General features: G+C 63.4%; 1 protein-coding gene across 2 annotated transcripts; it reads right to left on the bottom strand.

The window, feature by feature from the left end:
• Positions 1 to 1,660: 1,660 nt before the first annotated feature.
• On the bottom strand, positions 1,661 to 18,899 carry INTS1 (integrator complex subunit 1). Of its 2 annotated transcripts, none has more exons than XM_016189101.2 (48): positions 18,812 to 18,899; positions 17,881 to 18,046; positions 17,507 to 17,797; positions 16,693 to 16,889; positions 16,481 to 16,618; positions 16,204 to 16,363; positions 16,013 to 16,118; positions 15,715 to 15,901; positions 15,470 to 15,615; positions 15,242 to 15,383; positions 14,457 to 14,633; positions 14,135 to 14,243; positions 13,671 to 13,791; positions 13,384 to 13,461; positions 12,897 to 13,054; positions 12,408 to 12,504; positions 12,069 to 12,160; positions 11,874 to 11,934; positions 11,243 to 11,440; positions 11,036 to 11,165; positions 10,757 to 10,936; positions 10,511 to 10,660; positions 10,260 to 10,436; positions 9,807 to 9,911; positions 9,553 to 9,720; positions 9,297 to 9,408; positions 8,696 to 8,860; positions 8,441 to 8,587; positions 8,257 to 8,355; positions 7,976 to 8,100; positions 7,275 to 7,529; positions 7,010 to 7,166; positions 6,760 to 6,900; positions 6,480 to 6,645; positions 6,301 to 6,409; positions 5,800 to 5,930; positions 5,559 to 5,646; positions 5,269 to 5,492; positions 5,070 to 5,187; positions 4,082 to 4,215; positions 3,639 to 3,831; positions 3,431 to 3,558; positions 3,226 to 3,338; positions 2,885 to 2,998; positions 2,453 to 2,523; positions 2,165 to 2,256; positions 1,971 to 2,080; positions 1,661 to 1,868 (listed from the first exon to the last, which is right to left on the bottom strand). In XM_016189101.2, exons 2-48 carry the CDS (start codon positions 17,936 to 17,938, stop codon positions 1,753 to 1,755), a joined length of 6,534 nt encoding a protein of 2,177 aa, XP_016044587.1. In that variant the 5' UTR covers positions 17,939 to 18,046; positions 18,812 to 18,899; the 3' UTR covers positions 1,661 to 1,752. The 2 variants fall into 2 exon arrangements, with proteins under 2 accessions (XP_016044587.1, XP_016044585.1); XM_016189099.2 differs by having other exon boundaries at positions 6,292 to 6,409.
• Between the last annotated feature and the right edge of the window lie 1,398 nt (positions 18,900 to 20,297).

The raw sequence follows: 20,297 nt of genomic DNA on the forward strand, positions 1-20,297 counted from the left end.
ATGGCTCTGTGCCTCCACTCAACTGTCAGCCTCGTCCCTCATGGAGGCGGCCCACTCACACTCACACGACGCGTTATAAATATTTGATCTGCGTCTACACAGCGCCATCCATCATCCATAACGGGTCACACAAACATTATAAAACATTTAGGTGCCTCACAGACGAGGACGCGCTATTCATCGTGCCGCCTGGGGCTGGCAGGCAGGCTGTGTGTGCAGAGGAAGGGGCATGCAGAAAGCTGTCCCGCCCCAAGGGACTCACAGTCTAGGGGGTAAGCTCAAGGGCTCAGGGGGCCCACGGGGGATGCCCAGACTTGGGGGCTCAGGGTGGGGAGAGCACCAAACTCTGACCTGCAGCCCCAGGTGGTGGTGGCAACCACAGCTCTCCGGTGGGGGGACACACAGGCTGGACACACAGCATGGCAGGGCCCCGGCCTGGCGACACATCCCCCACCCACCCCTTCCTGAGCCCCAAACCCGAGGGGTCCCTCTTGTTCCCTGGGATGGGTCGAGCCTGGGTGCCTCCCTCAGGACACCAGATGTGCCGGCTCTGCTTGGCCACAGGGCTCTGAGCTGAGTGGGGTGCTGGACCCAGGGACCCACCCTTGAGAAAGGTGCTGACCCCATACTCTGCGGGGTGGTGGGGCCCACAGCCCAAGCTCCCTGGCCCTCAGCCCAGTCATGGGCAGGTCCATGTCCACCACTTCCCAGAAGTGAAAACAGTGGGTTAGGGGTGTCGGGAAGGAGCCTCCTGACCCCCAGCAGCTGCAGCTGCCAGCCTGTATGCCCTCAGCTGGATCCCTGCACCCCCGGGCACCTGACACCAACCCATCTGTCAGGGCTCCCCGAGCTGGCAGGTGAGGGGAGGCCCTCCTGCCCAGGGACACGGGACAGAGCTCCAGCCTCCACTTCCTGACAAGGGAAACTGAGCCCAGAAGGGAACAGCTACAGGCTTCTCTGGAGGTGGCACTGGACTCTCCTGCCCGGGCAGAGGGCAGCCTGTGGTTACAGGCTGTGCGCAGGCTGTCCTCACTGTGACCCAGCAGCCGCTTGCTCTACCTGCCTCCCACCCCCACGTGGGAACCTACCTGCAGCAGTCCTGGGGGCAGCACCAGGGATGCATGGCATAGGCAGGGCCTGGCACTGTGCACGGAGGCTTCCCAGAGGTGGAGTTGTAGGGGGCTGGCTCGTGGCCCCAGGGGACAGGACAGGGGGTACATGGACACCAGGGGCAGTGGGTGAAGATGGGAGAACTGAACGCCTTCGGCTCCCTGGGCAAGGGTGGGAGGGGCATCGCCATCCCTGGGCCCCAAGGGCGGGCCAGACTCATAAGTGGGCTGTGGTGGCCGTGGTGTTATGTCCCCATACAACCCTGCTGTGTCCACGGCCTGGTCAGAGCTTGGTGACACCCCTTGATGGTCAGAGGGGTACCCGCCAATGGGGGCCGTCTAGGGGTGCCCTGAGCTCAGGTGCTACAGCGTGGGGAGGTGGGACCCTGCTAAATGGCATCGCGCACCACCACTGTGAGCTCCTGGGAGACTGTGGGCCCGACACTGACCTTGGGGCCACCCCGGGCAGAGGGGGTCCCACTCGGCCCTGGGTGTGAGGACATGCAGCCCTCCTGGAAGGCGGTGTCAGCAGGAAAACCACACAGGCAGTCTCAGGATTCATGTTTCATTGAAGACACCCACCCCCAGGCTGTGTCTGGCACAGGCAGACCCAGGCAGTGCTGCGATCCCAACGTCCCTGGCGTCACATGACGGTCTCCACGTGCAGCGCGCGCAGGGCCTCGGAGATGTGGGAGCTGGCGTCCAGCTGGCCGTACACACCCACCAGGAAGGCGCGGTGCAGCAGTGCGGCTGCGTGCTCTAGGGGAGAGGGGATCAGCATGGCCAGGGGCGACCCCCCCAGCTCCACGGGCAGTGGGGACCCCGAGCTGCCCCCCACCCCATAGGCAGAGCGGGGCTGACCTTGGCACAGGAGGGTGTACTCTGGCAGGTTCCGCAAGGCAGTCTGCACTACCTCAAAGTCCCGGCTGCCCAAGCAGCACATGAAAGTGGGCAGGAAGTCGGCGGCGATGCTGCAGGAGCCACAGGCAGTGGGCACCCTGCCCCCGGCTCACACGCCCAGCATCTCCCCAGCCCCTGGGAGATACCCAGCCCACCTGGGATTGTTCTGGATGGAGCGCAGGGCCAGGCTGAAGGCCAGGCTGCGGCAAGCCTCCTCAGCAGAACTCATGAGGCGCTGCAGGTGGGTCTGTGGGGGAGGGGCAGATGTGGGCTGGGGGAGGCCCACTCCCACAGGCAGGACTCAGTTGCCTGCCTACCCCAGCCCTTATCCCCATCAGGCCTCCTCCACGGGCACCTGCTAAGCCTGCTGCAGGGTGAGGAGTAGCAGGGTGATGGGTGTGATGTTGGGCTGGGGGAAGCTGGCACAGAGGCGGCCATCTTACCGAGAAGAAGGCCAGGATCTCGGGTCTGCGCCGGGACATCTCGTCTATGTCGCTCAGGACCTCCAGCAGGTCTGGAAGGATGGCGTGAGTGGGGTCGGAAGGGCTAGATCCCACAGCCATGCAGGAGCCAGCCCACCATCCCTGTGTGTCAGACAAGGACAGAGCCAGGGACAGCCCAGGGGCCTCAGCCCAAGGAGCACTGAGCACTGTCTTCTGGAACCTTCCTCAGGCCGCGGTGCTTGAGAGGCCCGTGAGGCTGGAGCGGGTGGGATGGGGGCTCTGGGGCTCTGTAGCACCCACCCTGAGCACAGGTGCCAGGAGTGCAGCTCCACCACCCTTCCCAGGGCATCCTGACAACCTAGAACAAGCCACCTGGATGTCCCCACAGAGGCCGGGAATAGCAAGGGAGCCACCTGCCTGCAGCCCACTCACCCTCGACGGTCTGGCCACGGGACAGTCTCTTCATGTAGGGCGCCATCTCGGCTGCGCTCAGCGGAGTGAAGAGTGACACGCTGACCAGGGGCAGGGTGTTGGCTGCGGGCTCGTCTGGGAGACAGGACTCAGGAGGCTCAAGAGGGTCCCCGATTCAGCCCCCAGGCACCCAGCCCTCCCTTGGGTCTCTGGCAAGTGTGACAGGCCCGCACACAGGCACTGAGCGCCACACACCTGCAGCCGCTCCCAGCTCAGGTCACTTACTGGTCACACCCCAGGCTGCCAGGCACGGCAGCAGGGGCATGAGTAGGGGGCGTGAGCCACAGAGGAAGCTGGCTCACCTTCGCGCTCCTGGTCAGGACCGTGGTCAGCCGGGCCATCCCTGCTGGGCAGGCTCAGGCCCGCAAGGAGAGACTTGAGCATGACCAGGTCGCTGCTGTCGAAGGACAGGTCACTGGGGAGCAAGCGTGGGTGTGAGGAGCTGGCGGACACCTCGGGTGGCCAGGGTGCAGGCGACCTCCCGCACCACCCACCCGCCCGACTCACTGCAGCGCGTCTGAGTGCTTCTGCAGGAAGGCCACAGCTGCCGGGGCGTTGCAGGTGACGTAGGCGTGGGTGAACTGCACGAACTTGCTGATGAAGGCCGCCAGTGCGCGCGAGGACTTCCTGTAGTTCTGCCAGAGGAGGGGCTGTCAGCTCGCTGTCACAGCCCACCCTGCAGCGGATGGCCACAACAGCAGGGAACCCCACGCACCAGCAGCAGGTGAAGGAAGGAGCGCAGGCAGTCCCACAGCGCCCCCTGGTGCTCGGTGCGGAACACGTGCGGCTGCAGCAGCTCCAGGATGCCCAGCACGTGCAGGAAGCAGCTCAGGTGGTTCTGCTGCCGGAACTCCTGGAAGTTGAGGTGCGTGCGGCCGTGCAGCAGTGCTGCCATCATGGGCAGGTGCCTGGGGACAGCAGGGTCCTCAGTAGCTGGGCACAGGGCCCAAGACACTTGGGAGTGTGGGGCGATCCGGAAAGGATGCCAGACCCTCGAGAGCCAGGACGATGGTCTGGCCCCACCCGCTGGAGACCGCTCAGGCTGCACCCGTTGTAGTTTTGAGGTGGGCCCACCCAGGCTGCCCCTAGGGTCCCTCTTGCAGCAGAGTGGCCCCAGTGCTGCCTATGGAAGCTTCCAGAACATTTGGAGCTGCTCACCTGAGCAGCAGGATGGGGTGGGCCACAGCCAGCTTGCGGCATGCCATATTGGCATCCGCCAAGCGGCTCTCGGCTGCGTGGGAATCGCTGGTGTCAGCCAGGACCGTGATGAAGCGGTGGATGAGGCCGTCCAGCTACAGATGAGGTTCAGGGTAAGGTCCACAATGGGGGACACAGTCCCGGCCCCCAAAGACCTGTCCCCACCATACAGTGACCCAGATAAACAGGGGTCCCCCTCCAACCTGCAGTCAGTCTCCACACATGTGGAGACTGGACACGAGAGGACACGAGAGGCCCATGTGGTGCTCAGAGAAAACCACTGCCCGTGAGGAACACAGGAACCAGGAACCGCTCCCCCTACCCACCCCTTTGAGGCCAGGGGGCTACGAGGGAACAAGTACAGGCAGAAACTCCAGGGCCACATGGAGCAGGAACTGCCATGCCCACCACTAGGTGGGCCAAGAGCCACACGCAGTCAGTGCAGTGTGGGCCCAAGAACCAGGTGTGGACACAGAATATAGAGACAAGGTATGCTCCCCCCACCCCAGAGAACACAAAAAGCAGGGTGCTCAGGGCCACCTGGATGGGGAGGGGTTCGGAAGCAGGAGGGGTAGGAGGGATGGTGAGAAGGATGCAAAAGGAAAGATGGGGAGAAGGAAAAGAGAAGGAATGGAAACAAGGAACGAGAGTGTAGGGTAGACAACATAACGGTTCTGCAAAGAGACTCCCATGCCTGAGGCACCAAAGTGCAAGGTTCAATCTCCCTCCCACACCACCATAAGCTAGAGCTGAGCAGGGGTCTGGTAAAAAAAAAAAGAGAGAGACAGACAGACAGACAAGGGCAACAAAAGGGAAAACAAATAAATATACAAAAATTCTTTTAAAAAAGAGACAGAGAGAGAGAAAAGGAATGAGAGAAATGGAGAGCAGGGCTGTTGGCTGGGAGAGGAGGCCCTGGGGGCAGGCCACGCTTGCTGGCTGCACGTACCTTGCACAGGCTGCCAGCAGAGGCGCCCTCGCTGGACAGAAGGCTGGGGGGCCCACGGAGCTCAGGCCTCTGCAGGTACAGCTGCAGGAGCAGATCTCGGCAGTGTCTGCCTGACACGCTGTGACAGAGCATGGTGGGCAGGGGAGGGAGGGCCTGGGGTCTGGGGTGCCGCCCACCTGCCCTCCCACCCGCAGCTCACCTGTCCCCACGTTGCTGGATGCTGCTCAGCAGGTGTGTCGTCACCTGAGCCAGGGCCCCCTCGTCCCCATGACAACAGCTGAGCAGCAGAGGCAGCCGGGCCTGCAGGGGGCTGCCCGAGGGGGCCAGATCCCGGGCCCGGGCCTCCGCCTCTGCCAGCATCAGCTCCACCAAGCCGATGAGCTCTGGGGCCTGTACGCGCAGCACCGGCTCCTCCCGCCGCTTCTGGAAGGACTCCATCAGCACAGGACAGCCCATCCCCACCCCCACCCGAGGGCAGCCCCCATCCACCTGTGGGGTGCGCTGGTCCCTCCCCTGCCAGATGCGAGGCACGTGGATGCAGGCCCAGAGGAAGTCCAGGGAGGCAGAAGGGTCGGCCCTGCGAGGAGGCAGCAGCGGTGAGCCAATGGGCCTGCTCAGCCCACGACAGGTCAGCCTGTCCAGTCCCAGGCACCAATGTGGACAGCAGCCCTTCCTGGGGCGTCCTTGTGAGCCCTCCGAGGTAGTGGACAGCAGAAGGGAGTGGGCTCACCTCTGCTCACGGCCCCCACCCAGCAGCAGGCGGATGCATTGGTGGAGAGTGGGCCAGCTGGACTGGTGTGTGAGGAGTGCCAGGAGGTAGGGTCGGAAGGACGGCACCTGTGGCCCAGAGTAACCTTTGCCCTGGAAGGGGGATCAGAGCTGCGGATCCCATGGAGGAAGCATGGAGGCCTGCGGGCACCAGCTTCACAAGGAGGGGCACCAGGCTAGAGGGTGCCAAGGGCATGGTGGGGGGCTTCCAGAACTCCCCACAGGAGCAGAGGGCCCACACCCACATCTGTCCATCCTGACAGGTGCCTCCCTGTTCTCTAGGGACATGTGGGCCTGGGAAGCAGCCCCGCCTCCACCCATACCCTCCAACCCCCGGGGTTGCTGGCAGCTTGCTCAGACTGGCGGCACGAGGCACGTTGGGGGTGGGGGAAGCCAGTGGAGATGCAACCAGCACAGGGCAAGATGGGGTCAGGGCACCTCAGTCTCTGCCCACCTGTCCCACCTTGGCACGGGAGAACAGGAGCCTCTGCTGCAGGTCAGGGCAGCCACCCACCACCTCAGGGTCCAGCATCTCCAACCAGTCGACAAGCAGCCCGGAGCAGGGTCCCAAGCTGCAGAGAGGCAGGGGCTCAGACACGTGCATGCCAGGCAGTCCCTGGCCTCAGCCGCACGGCCACTCACCTGCCAGCATCTGTGGTCTCCTGCTCCCCGGAGCCTGGGGCCTCCTGCAGCAACACTGAGCTCACCACAGCGACAGGCCTGCAGGTGGGGGTGACGCCAGCCCCGAAAAGCACAGCCAACAGCTCCTCCAGCAGAGGTGAGCGTGCCTCCACTAGGCCCCGGAGCACTATGGGCAGAGCAGGTCAGAGAGCAGGTCAGAGGGCGTGGAGGCACAAGGTCTCCAGACCTTATTAGAGTGCGCTAACCAGGGCGCTGGATGAGCCAGCGAGGCCCCAGGTACCTTTGCCGACGAGCTCGGGCTCCACACTACATGCCTCCCCGGCCCTCAGGGCGGCCACAATGGCACGCACGGTGGAGCTGACCGCCTCTGGGTCCCCGCGGAAGGTCAGGGCCTCAGCCAGGTGCAGGAAGCCACTGCGCACTGGGTGGGGAGGTAGGGTCATACTGAGCACCCACAACCTCCCCGTGCCCCAAACCTGCTCCCCACCCCAGAGGGCCCTCCCACCCCCAGCGCCCCCAGCGCCCCTCACCATCACTGATCCTGCGCACAGCGGACAGCTGGGTAGTCAGCAGCTTGAGTTGGGCCTGCAGGGGCCCAGACTCCCCACCGCCACCATCCAGCCGCTGCAGCTGCAGGAGCACTTTGAAGAGCAGCGAGGAGAAGGCGCCATCCTGGGGTACCAGGCGCTGCAGCACAAGCAGGGGCCGGGCTCAGACCGGGTCAGACGGGGACATGGGTGGGACACTTCGCTTCCAGGGATGCCCGGGCCACCCCTTGTCCTGGCGGGCGCCTACCTGGTACCGGTGGAGCAGGCGCAGCAGCGGGCAGGCCAGGAAGTGGTTGTGGTGCATGGCCACAGCCAGGGGGCCACCGTGCGGAGAGCTGAGCAGGCCGGCTAGGGCCTGCAGGAGGCGCATGGCCACACCTGCGGTCTCAGGGCTCCCCCGGTGTAGGCGGCCCAGCTCCTGGCCCAGGGCCTGCTGCAGTGCCAGGGCCACGGGCCGCACACTGGAGCTCTGCCAACGCGGCCCGGGATTCAGGGGGAAGACCTGGGGAGCAGGGCAGGTTAGGGTATAGCCCCTCAGTCAGGTCCCCCCCACCCTGCCCAGCACCCAACACCTGGTCTCACAGCAGGAGGGGAAAGTGGGACAGCCCCATGTTCAAGGGTGGGTTGAGGAGCAGGCACCCTGTGGGTCTGGGGTAGGCATGCGGGCAGGCTGGCCTCAAGCTTCTAGTGGTCCATGAGATGCGAAGGCCACGGCGCCTGTCCCCGACAGATGAGGAAGCAGGGTGCTGGGCCGGCGGGGCAGTGACCAGATCCCTCCTGGCAGCGAGGCAGAGGCCAGGCTCACACAGCAAAGCCCCCTGCCCCCTGGGCTGACCAGCACCTGCGGGTGTACTGCCCCACCCCCATGGAGGAGGAAACTGAGGCACAGAGCCTGTTGGCAGGAGCAGGGAGCAGCCTCTGGGTGGATGGGGTGGAGAAGGGCAGTACCTGCAGCAACAGGCCAGCCAGGTCATCCTCGGAGTCCAGCACCCGCACCTGGGTGCCAGTGCGGACTCTCCCAGAGCCAGCTGGCGGGTCAGGGCTGCTTTTGGGCTTCGGTGCCTCTGTGCTGTCTGCGGGGTGTGTGGGTATCAGCTGTGGCCTTCCAGAGACAGCGGTAGGGATCCCTTCCCCACACAGGCCCGGCTTCCAGGAGCAATCTTACTGAGGCAGGACCTCCCACCCACACAGGCCTGGCTTCAGGGTCCCGTGCCAGGGGACAGCCTTACCACGGCGGGGCGGCAGGGAGGCCGTAAGCAGCGAGTGGAAGGTCTGGCCCCCGGATGCACCCCTCTCGTGCTGCACCTCCACCAGGTGGGCCATATAGTCTGCAGAGTGAGAAGGGCTTAGCCGGGCTGTGGGGAGGAGTCCCTCCAAGAAGCCCCCCATAGCAGCACCCAGCCCGCGACTCACTCTTGTCCATGATGTTCTGCTCTAGCGTTTGGGGGTCCTGGGCCACGGCCTGGTCCAGGTACTGCAAAAGCTTGCTCATGCTAGACACCGGGATGCCAAAGGACTGCACGAATAGCAGCAGCTGTTGCGGCTCCAGGTCCTGCAGGGCTGCACGCAGCCGTTACCCCCGGCCTGAGACAACCCCTCCCTTGGGGGGGGCTGACCTTCCCTGCCGGGGCTCTGGAGCAAGCACGGGACAGCCCCGGGCCCCCTTACCGGCGTCCACCAGGCGCGGGACCTCAGAGCGGATCATGCGCAGCTTCAGCCAGTCAGGCAGCAGCAGCGCCTCTTCTGAGGTGTCCACCAGGAAGGCCGTGGGCAGGGGTTTCTTCTCAGGGAACCAGATGTCCAAGAGGGCACGGAACTCACTGTCCCCAGCCTCTGTAGGGACGAAGGGCTGCTCTGAGCGCACGGCAAGTGAGGCTGCACTGCAGCTGTGTGACCCCCCGAGTCTGAGGAAAGCCCCAGGCCCAGCCGCGGCCCCGCACAGAAGCCCCACCCTCTCGGGGGCCTCCCTCCAGGGCCCATCGCTGCTGGACAAGTTACCCCACTCCACACACAAGTAGTTCCCACAGCATGCGAGGACGAGGGGCAACCAGGGCAAGAGGGGCAGGCTGACGGAGAGTCACCCACTCTGGCGAGAGGGGAGGCAGCAGAGGGTTCTGACGCCCTGGTGCCACATGAAGGCGGATATGTGGAAAGGGCAGGGACGGCAGGGTCCTGGCTTTGGGTCCCACCCTTCAGGTCCCTGAGGCGAGGCCTCGCCCTGCACCCCCAAACTTTCGGGAGAACAGGGGGCCCCTGAGCGCCCACTCACCTCGTGGCGGCCCCAGCGTCAGCAGGATGACCATGGCATGCACCACCAGGATGTGCATGGTGGCTGTCTCCCCACTGCTCCAGCGCAGGAACACCTGGTCCTGAGACTCCGACTGGTGGGCAGTGAGTAGTGAGTGGTATTGGGGGGGGGGTCCCCAGAGCCCGTGGGCAGGACAGGCTTAGGGGTCCCAGAGCCTGTGGGTGGAGCAGGCTCGGGGTGGGGGCGGGGGGTTCCAGACCCCGTGAGCAGGGCTCACCCAGCTGTAGACCTCCTCGCCATCCTTGCTCTTGCGCATGCGTTGGACGTGGCGTGAGAAGATGGACAGCAGAGCAGCCAGCACAGTGTCGGCCGTGGAGCTGCAGGTGCGCTTGGAGAAGAGGTGCGCCATGATGGTGGAGCGCTCCACGATAAGCCGGGCCACATCCTGCGTGTAGCGGCCATCAGGGACACCGTGATCCTGACCCCATCCGCACCCCCAGGGGGACTCAACAGCTGCCACCATTCCCCCACCAGGGCCAGGTCGCTGTGCTGGCTCTGCTCCTCCACGGGTGAGTGCTGGGACAGGTACACCAGATAGGCGCTGATAGTCTGCGGGTCCGTTTCCACATGGATGGCCTGGGGGGTGTGTAGCAAAGGCACTGGTGAGAAAGCACCCCAACCCCTGCTTGCAGCAGCCACAAGCCAATGTTGAGCCCCAGACCCCCAAATCCCACCTGCTGCAGAACCCAGGCAGTGGTTAGCCCCCTCCCCCAGGGAGGCTCTGGGGAGAAGGGCCGTGCCAGCTGCAGCCGGGAGCAGCACCCACCTGCTGCAGTGCCAGGACTGTGGTGAGCCCCCTCTCCCGGCCCCCAATCCCACCTGCTTCAGCGCTAGGGCTATGGTGAGCCACCCCCCCCAGGCCCGCAGTCCCACTTGCTGCAGCACCAGGGCTGTGGTGAGCCCCTTTCCAGCCCCCAATCCCACCTGCTGCAGTGCCAGGGCTGTGGAGCCACGCACGCTGCTGAACAGGGGTAGGCGGGGCAGGCGGCACAGTAGCCACTGGTAGCCCTGCAGGCCACTTGGGGCCCCCTCCTCCTCCTCAGGGGGCTCCTTCTCCTCTCCATCCCGCAGGCCACGCTCAGACAGCACCAGGGACAGGCCCTGTGGGGACAGTGTGGTGAACCTTCCTGTGGTGGCTTCACCCAGGGGGTCGGGGGGGGGTGGGTGGCACCCACCTTGGTGGCCAGCACCCTGGAGGCCACCTGGGGGGAGCCCAGGCGCCGCAGGAAGTAGTCCAGCACCTCACATGTGGTCTGCCCATCGGCCTTGGGGCCCAACAGCAGGTCCTGCAGGCGGCCCAGGAGCTGCCGCTGCTTCTGCTGCCTCTGTAGGGGGACAGGGGGTCAGGCCGCCCAGGGGGCAAAGGGGGCTCAGGCTGCCTGGGAGCAGGGGGTGCCGCAGGGGTCTGGAGCGGGGTGCACCTGACGCTTCCTGGCCTTGCGCTCCTTGCTCTCGCCTTCCTCCTCCTCCTCCCCTGAGGCACCGCCATCAGCAGCGTCATGCAGCAGGAACTCGCACAGGCACTGCACGGGCAGCACATCCAAGGAGCCCTCGCTGGACTGTACCAGGTCGGCCAGCCAGGGCATGGACTGCGAGGATGCCTGTGGGACAGAAGGCCGGCATCCTCAGCTTCAGCTGCTGTGGGGGCAAAAGCCTCTGGAAGCCCAGCCCCGACTTTCCACACAGAAGCTCCCACTCGCCTGCCTCTGGATGACATTGAGGAGGAAGTCAGGGTTGCGGCTGCGGCACAGCAGGTGGCCCAGGCGCAGTGACTGGTTGAGGCCTTTCACCTGGTCCAGGATGTGGGGGGGTGGCCGCCGGGGAGGGCCTCTGCAAGATGCAGACGTGGGCGTCAGGAGGCACTGCCAGAGACACACCCTCCCCACCCGGCCCGGGAAGGGGCGCACTGGGGGTCCAGGCTGGTGAGCTGGGACAGCAGGAGGCTGCTGCTCTCGGTGATTGTCTGCTTGGTGGAGGCAGCGGCCAGGTGGCCCTCGAAGGCCAGGATCTCCTGCTTCTCACGCTGCGCTGTCTGCAGCTCCCGGCTGACCATCTCCGTGCGCGTCTCCTCGTCCGTCAACGTGCAGGGTGGGTAGGAGTAGTTGCTGGGGGCACAGCAGGCTGTCACTATGCTGCTACAGACCAGTCAAGGCAGAGCCCGGCATCACAGCACCTGGTCCCCACAGCAGTGGACCAGTGACCCTCCAAACGGCAGCCTGGCTGGGACATCTCCAGCTTGTCCCACCAGCGGCCCAAGGAGCGCCAACAGGGGCAGAGGCGGACAGCTTCGTGTGTGTCAAGGCTTACCTGCCCCTCAGGCCAAGGGCCAGGGTCAATAAGACACCTCAGCCACACAGTGGCCTCCCCAGGTGACAGGGCCACGCAGCCACACCCCCTGGGCCAGTCACACATACACAAGCACAGCACAGTGGTCTACGACACATACGCTGTCCTCTTACAAATAAAAAGGTGGGGGTGCTTTGTAGGAGAGGGTTGGGACCGGGAGACCCCATGTGCACTCTGCCCCCAAATCCTCACTTGGTCATCACCATCTCCATGAGCATCTTCAGTGTGGGGTACTCCTCCCAGGCGGCCAAACCTGGGGAGAAGGGCCATGCCAGCTGTAGCCAGAAGTAGCACCCACAGGCCTGCCCAATCCAGCCAGGGATCCCACCAGACCAGAGTCCCGGCAAACAGGTCACAGGGGTGTGGGGGTGTCAGCCAGGGACCCACCGATGTTCTCGGGATTGAAGGCGGCGACCACCAGCAGCAGGGGCCATGCCTTCCAATACAGGGTGGAGATGGCGAGGTTGGGGGGCTGGTACCTACACGGTGGGGTGGCATAGTCAGGTCTGGGGGCTGTGACAACTGAGTCAGGCAGCCAAGCATGCTTCAGCATGCTCCTAGCATGTAAGCCCTCAGTGACACCCTCCTCCATGCAGCACCCCAGGGAGACCCCCCGGTATGTACGAGCCTTCGCTGACACTCTTTTCCCTGCAGCCCACGGGGACTACTCCTGCTGCCGTCCTGCCATTGAGAGCACAGAGCAGTCCCCTCCAGAAGCGCGCTCACCCCGGGGGCAGCTGGATGTTTTCAGGGTGGTGGTAGGTGCACAGATTCAGCACAGCATCAATGAGCTGGATCCTCTCCACTTTCAACACGTCTAGGTCTGCACGGGCACAGCAGGTAGCCCATCAGCCACAGGTGGGGCTGAGGTAGCCAGAGGCCGCAGACACAGCTTGTGTGGCGGGGTGGGGGGCTGGTTCTCAGGGGGCAGGCAGCAGCAGAAGTGAGAATGCGTGTCCCCAGGCTGGCCCAGGGTGGTCCAGGGGACATGGCCTCCTAGAGGAGCAGTCCACATGGTGGGAGACAGTGGCCCCATAAGCACAGGGCAGAGCACAGGCACATGGAGCCCCCGAAGCCAGGCGGCAGCAAGGGTGGCTGAGGTTGCATGGGCTCCACAGGACAAAGGCAGGGAGGAGGGGCGGGGAGCACAGGCTGTCCTGTGTCAAGGGTGGGGGGTGTGCGGGCAGGTGCCATGGGGAGAGGCACTGGCCCTACCATCTGCCTGCACGGCGGCGGCTCGTTTCACCAGGTGGTCGGCCAGCTCCATGGCGTCAGCGGGGCCGAGCGGGAGTTCACGGGACAGCCCGATGACCAGGATGCGCATGAGCGTGTCCTCCAGGATGGGCACCTCTGAGCAGAGGCGCAGGAAGAAGCTAGGGGAGAGTTGGATTGGTGGGCAGCCCTGCATGTGTGCACACACACAGTCCCCACACAGGAACCCCCACCGCAAGCGAAGGTGGCAAGGGCTGCCTGTACCCACGCCCTCACTGCCTGTTCACAGATGGAAGGGCCTGCCCCAGGGACCGCCAGATCCCCACAACCCGCCGTGGTGACAAGACAGGGAACCCTGCTGGGGGATGCCAGTCCATCCTCTGGGAGGTGCCAGCTCAGGGAGGATGTGGTGACCCTGGCGCGGGTGGAGCATGTCAGCTGCAGTCCAGAAGCAGAAAGGTGCCTAGGCTGGGCCCACCAAGCTGCTCACTTGCGGTCACTCTCAGGCGGCCAGTTGTCCCACTTGTAGTAGGTCTCAGGCTGCTCCGTGAAGAGCACCTTGTGGAGGCTGGAGAGAGGTAGCCATCAGGAGCAGGTGTCCAGAACACCCCAGCACCACCCCCCGGGGCAGAAGGGACCCCAGGGGCTGGGACTCTGGCATCCACAGCAGATGACCAGGGCAGGTGGCACAAGGGGCAAGAACTGCCCGTGAGCTGCGGCCGGTCCTGGCCTAGGTCAGCCCCGCCAAACCCCCTGGAGACCCGAGAGCATCCGCACCAGTGCACATAGTCCTTGGGGGCGAGCTTGCTGATGGAGGGGACCACGGTGTGCAGCCACCACACAGCATCCCGCTGGATGGCAGCGATCTGGTTCTGGAAGGAGCGCAGCACCTCGAGATCTGGTAGAGATGGGGGGCGCTTGCTCTAGGTGACTGGGAAGGACCCAGTGTACCCATCTCTGCACAGTGGGGTGGGGTGACCCTGCTGACGAGTCCCGGAAGCCCAGACCACAAAGGCACCCCAGCCCACTGACTCCACTGGCACCAAGACACTTCAGGGCCCAAGGAGCAGGGACACCAGCTGCCTTCCAGCCCCACTCCAGCCCCTGAAAGCAGCACATCAGTCATCAGAAAGCCAGCCTGGTCCTGGGACAGAAGCAGCTCCCAGCAGCCCCCTCGCATGCTGAGGGGCTGCACCCCTCCCGCCTGGGTCCCGGGTGCTCACGCCCCACGCAAGCCTTACTCTTCTTTTCCCCTTTGTCCCAGGCAACGCCAGCCTCCTTCACCTGTGCTGTAATGCCCAGCATCATGGACACAGCCAGCACGTCAGTGACGTGAACCACAAACCGCTCCTGTGGGCACAGCAGGTGGTGGACTGGCACCAGGAGGCCCAGACTGGCATTGCGGCAGGGGACCGCCTGCTCAGTGCCAGAAGCAGGTAACAGCCCTCAGGAAGGATCCCCCCACGAGGCCACCACACTGTGCTGCCTGCCCTCGGCTCCCTGGTGCTAACCCCAGCACCCCCGACTTGTTCCCAGGGCTTCCTCGTGGAGGGTGGGTGGCACCTTGAACTCCATGTCCAGGTACTGTGGCTCGCGGCGCTCCTGCATCAGCCCCAGGCAGAAAGCCTGGAAGTTGATCTCGTGCTTGGTCTGCTTAATGATCTCGCGCAGCAGAGCCCTCGAGGCCCGCAGATAGTCGTCCTTGTTGGTCAGCAAGTCCTGGAAGACCATGGCCAGGAACTGGGGGAAGAGAGCGCATGGCAGCTTGGAGTGTGCCCTCAGGACCAGGCCACCAGGGGATCCCTAAAAGAACCTTCCAGAGCACAACTGCCCACAGCAGCCTGTTTTCCAGACATGGGGAACCCAAACTGTGGCCTGGCTCAGACCTGCTACTCCAGGCACTGGTGCCCTCCTGCCCTCCCACAGCCCCACTCGCTTTCTGGCAGCTGGCTCACAGGAGCATGCTCTTGGAAATCTTAGACACAGGGAGGCCCAGATCTTGGGGCACCTGCACTGACTCCCAGGAACTCAAGAAGCAAGGTCAGAAGCGCTGAGTTCTAGTCCCTGCCTAGCCCCTTCTGGACAGCGGACGCACGATGGTCCTTGCGACGCTGCAAAGCTAGCCATGTGAGCCTCGCTGACAGCTCACTGTGTGAGAAACAGCTCTAGTCTTGCTCTACAAGGGACCCAGAGTCCCAGAGCTGAACCCAAGGCCAGGCCTGAGCAGCCTCAGCCTACAGTCTGAAAGCCTCGTGGGCTCAGGCTACTCTCCCCTCCCAGGGCACCACCCAGCACAGCAGCGTGTCATAGGACATGTCCACTGGCCGCAGCGGCAAAGCCAGGCCCACCTTAGGGGCGAGCTCTGCGCTGTGCTGCAGCACTGTGTATAGGATCTGCATGTTGTTGGGGTTCCGGGCGTTGGAGAGCTCGTTGAAGATGACGAACTTGATAGTGGTGCCCAGGTTGTCCTTGTGGGCTGTCAGCAGCTCCCTGAATGAGAGTCCAGGCAACAGGGCTGGCACTGGGTAGGCTAACTAAGAGGCCAGGCTCTCTGTGGTCGCAGAGACCATGCCTACCTGACACACAGCATGTAGTGGTTGAGCAGCACTTTGGGCTTGAGGCGAATCTTGATGAGATGGGAGATGACGTCCATGTCCTCGGGGCCATGGGCGGTGCAGTTCACACACACGGACATGAGCAGGTCCTGGGCCGGCCTGGTCAGCTGAGGGCAGGCAAGAATGAGCCTGCCCTGCCGCGATGGCTGACGGCCAGCTGGCACCCCAAGTGAGGGATCTGGGTGGGCACACACACGCAGACACACCTTGGGGTTCTGCAGCCACATCTCCAGCTTCTGCACCGCCATGAGGCGCACCTCCTTGTACCCGCAAGTGGACGTGAGCAGCCGCAGCAGGTTCCTCGACACATTGTCGATGGGCTGGCGCCGGTTGAGCTGGTCCCGGAGCACATCCAGCACATACTCCTCCACGCTCTCCGTCAGCTCATCATACCTAGGCCAGCGGGGAAAAAGGAAAGGAGGAGAAAGAGAGAGGACGAAGGCAGGCCAGCCCACCACCGCCTCCCTCTGCACGGAGCCACACCAAGCCAGGCAGGACACCTACCTGGGCATGAGCTGGCCCTCCTGCTCAGGACTGGGCTTCTCCTCAGCGATCAGCAGTTCCGTCTGGCTGTCCTCCTCCTCGGTGAGGGAGGGGTGCGGGCTGTTCCCTGCGGGCCAGCACCCATAAGCACCCAAAGACAGTGACACCGGGAGGCGGAGAGCCGGCTCCCCAGCCCAGCAACCCCATCTCACCAGCACTCAGATCGCCCCCGCCACGCCCTGCCTCCCCCTGCAGCAGCATGCTCTTGGGCGGCGTCTTGGTGTTGAAAGCCGTCTGGATATTGTCCACAAAGGTCTTGCAGTGAGGGCTGTCCACCCAGATCCGCTCCCCCAGTGAGTCCTCGATGTACACCTGATCAAGCAGAGACCCAGGCTATGTTCCCCACTGCCCAGGAGCCCAAGGGACCTCCCCGCCCTACAGAGGAGCCATAGCGCCCAGCCACTCCTTCCCCTGAGGAAGTAGGCTCACCTTGACAAAGATCTCAGGCCAGTTCTCGTCCTCTTCGTAGGCGGCCATGAGGAGGTTGCAGGCCAGCACAGACACCAGGCTATTGCCCTTGGCTTTGAAGTTGATAGAAGCATCACGCCGCAGGAGGCTGCACAGAGCCTACCAAGCCAAGGCTTCAGCAGGGAGAGCCCGGCCCACCCACCTCCGCCCAGACAATGGGCCCCAGTCCTCACCTCGATGACGCCCTCAGTGGCGAAGATGTTAGGCTTAATCTTAGCCAAGTACATGAGGCTCAGATACAGGGTGCTGTCAGGCTTGGCCCGTGTCACCTTCAGCTGCTTCACAGCCCCACAAAGCACCCCTTCGAGCCTGTCGTCGTTGCCCTCCAACTCGGCCGCCTCGATCTCATCTAGCAGCACCGGGGGTGGCACTGGGGGCGAGCAGGTAGTCAGCACACCTCCTGCCTAGATGCCCTCGGAGGCCACAGACCACAAACCCTGACTCCATGGGATCATGTCTCCAGGGATCATGTTTCCAGAGTGGGAACAGGCCAGGCGGGTTGCTGAGGTGGACAGCACCCTGTGGCCTGAGCATGGTCACTGCCACCTCACCTAGTCACACAGCATACTTTTGCACAGGGCAGCCCCTCCCGAGCTCTCTGGCTCCCTGACAGACACTACCAGTGACCTGCCACCTTGCACCGCTCGGCTGCCTTGATGGTACTTCCCGCGCTGCTCTCCCCTTTTCTCTCTCTCTCTCTCTCTCTCGCTCTCTCGGGGGGGTGTTCAGCCTCTCTGGGGACCCCGTCATCAGTCCTGACTGCCCTCCTGGTGTGGGCCTCTGCTGTGTCCCTCCAGCTGCCCCTCGTCACGTTCTAATGCCCTCAGACAACAGTCGCCTGCTCCTTACAACGGGCCCTCAAAGGCCCCATCCTGTCCCTCACAGGGCCACTGTCCAGTTTGGCCGAATACCCTGCAGGCCTCATCAGGGTCCCTCGGAAGTCCCGGCAGCCAGCCAATTCAGTTCCAGGATCCAGCCCAGCCATACCTTCGATGGGGACCACAGAGGGCTCCTTGATGGAGGGAGAGATGGCGCGCTTCTCGGCCACAGCAGCCTCGGCCAGGCGTCCCAGGGCACTCAAGGGAGGCGTGGACGAGAGCTTGGGGCGCTTGGTGAGGCTGGTGAGGGCCGAGGCACCGGCCAGAGCAGCCGCAGCATCGCGCTTGCGCTCAGAGGGCAGGCCGGAGGGTGCGGGCTTTAGCAGGCTGGAGCTGGCCTTGGCATCGCCAGCCTGGCCCTTGGAGCCCAGGGCGATGAAGTCCCCCGGGGGAGGGTGCCCTGCGGGGAGGCCCAGTGAGCACAGCCGGGGCAGCAGCCACCCGGTGCCCCCTCCCTCCCCCCTAGCCCGGACACTCCAGCACCTGAGGGCTTGGCCGCAGCGCTGGGCCTGCGCACGGCGGGGGGCTTGGCCCGGTTCATCTTGGCGGTGCGCGGGGGCGGCGTCGTGTCGTCTTGTGGGGGTCACCTGTAGTCACCTGGAGGTAGGACGGGGTGCAGCCGGTGCCCTGGGCCCCTCGAACCCAGAATCTTTTCAGATTCCAAGACACCTCAGACCCCCCCCAACTTCTCATACCCCCAATCCAAGACGCCCTCAAGCCCTCAAACCACCCCCCAACCCCTCAGACCTCAAAAATCCTGGGTGTCTCAGACCCCTCTATTCATTATACCCCCAGCCCAAGACCCCCTGATCCCCTAAGAACCCCCAACCTCTCAGACCCGCCAACCACTCAGACCCCAAAGACCTTTAGAATTCCAGACACCTCAGACCACTTCCTCAGATCCCCAACCCAAGACCACCACACCTTTAAAACCCGGTGAATCTCTCAAGCTCCCAACATCTCATACCCTCCCACCCCCTCAGGCCCCCAAACCCTTAGAATCCCAGACGCCTCAGACCCCACAACGACTCAGACTCCACAACTTGACATCAGATCCCCCAACTCCCTACATCCCCCAGGCCCTCAGACCCTCCCCAACCACACCCCTCAGACGCCAAAACCTGTCAGCCTCTCGGGTACCTAAGACCCCCTCCCCCAAGCCATCAGCTACCCCCTCAGGCCCCCGGAACCCCTCAGAGCCACCCCGTCCTCAGAGCTCCCCCTGCCCTCAGAAGCCCTCGGTCATCAAATCTTCCCCTGCCTTCAGAGACCCCCCCCCCACGGTCCTCAGAGACCCCCGGTCATCAGAGCCCCCTCCCGTCCTCAGAGACCACCTGGTCATCACAGACTCCCCGGTGATCAGGGCTCCCCTGCCTCAGAGAACCCCTCACCGTCCTCAGAGCCCCTCGCGTACCCCGTCCACAGTCCCAGATGCGGGGCGTGAGAACCCCGCTTACCCGCCGCCCATCACACGGAATGCTTGCCACTGCTTCAACTACAACCTCGGAACCGGAAACCTAACGGGCCGCCTTCAGGCAGCGATTGCCGGAAGAACCGGAAGCAAAACAGAGGCTCGTCACAGCGCCTGCGCGGATGTGGAGGTTGTGGCGTGCACCCTAGCGAGAAAGCCGTAGTGCGCCTGCGCGGTATCTACAGCGCCCCCTGTAGAAGCCAAGCGGAAGACGGCGATATCTGTGCGGGTGGCCGGTAGGGGCCGCCCTCCTCCTCCCGCGGTCCTTTTTTAAAAATTTATTTATTCCCTTTTGCGGCAAACGCTAGAAGAAGAATTCCCTTTTGTTGTCCTTGTTTTAATTTTGCAGTTATTATTGATGTCGTCGTTATTAGATAGGACAGAGAGAAATGGAGAGAGGAGGGGAAGACAGACGGGGAGAGAAAGACAGACACCTGCAGATCTGCTTCACTGCCTGTGAAGCGACGCTCCTGCAGGTGGGGAGCCGGGTGCTCGAACCAGGATCCTTATGCCGGTCCTTGCGCTTGGCGCCACGTGCGCTTAACCCGCTGCGCTACCGCCTGACTCCATTTCTTTCTTTCTTCCTTCCTTTCTTTCTTTTTTTTTTTTTTTTTATGAGAGCCTTGCTCAGCTCTGGATGATGGTGCTGCAGGGGATTGAACCTAGGATTCCTGAGGCAGAAGAGTCTCTTTGCAGAACCATCATGCTATCTACACCCGCCCCAGTCCTTCTGACTTTAATTTAGTTTTTCTTTCATTTGTTTTAAAATTATCTTTATTAATTTACTAGCTAGAGACAGCTAGCAAATTGAGTGGAGAGGGTAAGAGAGAGTGAGAGACAGAGAGACACCTGCAGCCCTGCTTCACCACTTGCAAAGCTTTCTCCCTGCAGGTGGGGACTGAGGGCTGGAACCCACGTCCTTGCACATTGTAAGACATGCCCTCAACCAGGTGCTCCATCACTCGGCCCCTAATTTAGTTTTTCTCTGTTCTTATTTTCACTGTATTTTACTTTAGCGAGAGATAGAGAGACCCCAGCGCTCAGCTCCGGCTGACGGTGGTGCTGGGGACTGAATCTGGGGCCTCGGAGCTTCAGGTGGGAGAGACTTGTGCATCCACCACTGTGCTGCTTCCCCAGCCCAGGAACACACCTCTCTCTGTGTACCTAGCAGCCCAGGAGGCTGCACAGGGGCTGGAGCGCCAGACCTGGAGCACCAGGCTCAGAATTCCATCCTGAGCTGTGTCTCTCTCTGACTCTCTCTCTCTCTGTGTCTCCCTCCTTATATTTTTGTCATTGCTGGGCTTTCACCACTCTGCCTCAACTTTCTCAGGGAGAAAGAGATAGAGAAAGAGATGTAGAGATAGCATAGCTGGGGGGCCCAGTGGTGATGCAGCGGGTTAAGCGCACATGGTGCCAAGCACAAGGACCA

The sequence above is a fragment of the Erinaceus europaeus genome, chromosome 15, assembly GCF_950295315.1.
Source record: "Erinaceus europaeus chromosome 15, mEriEur2.1, whole genome shotgun sequence".
Classification (NCBI taxonomy): Eukaryota; Metazoa; Chordata; class Mammalia; order Eulipotyphla; family Erinaceidae; genus Erinaceus; species Erinaceus europaeus.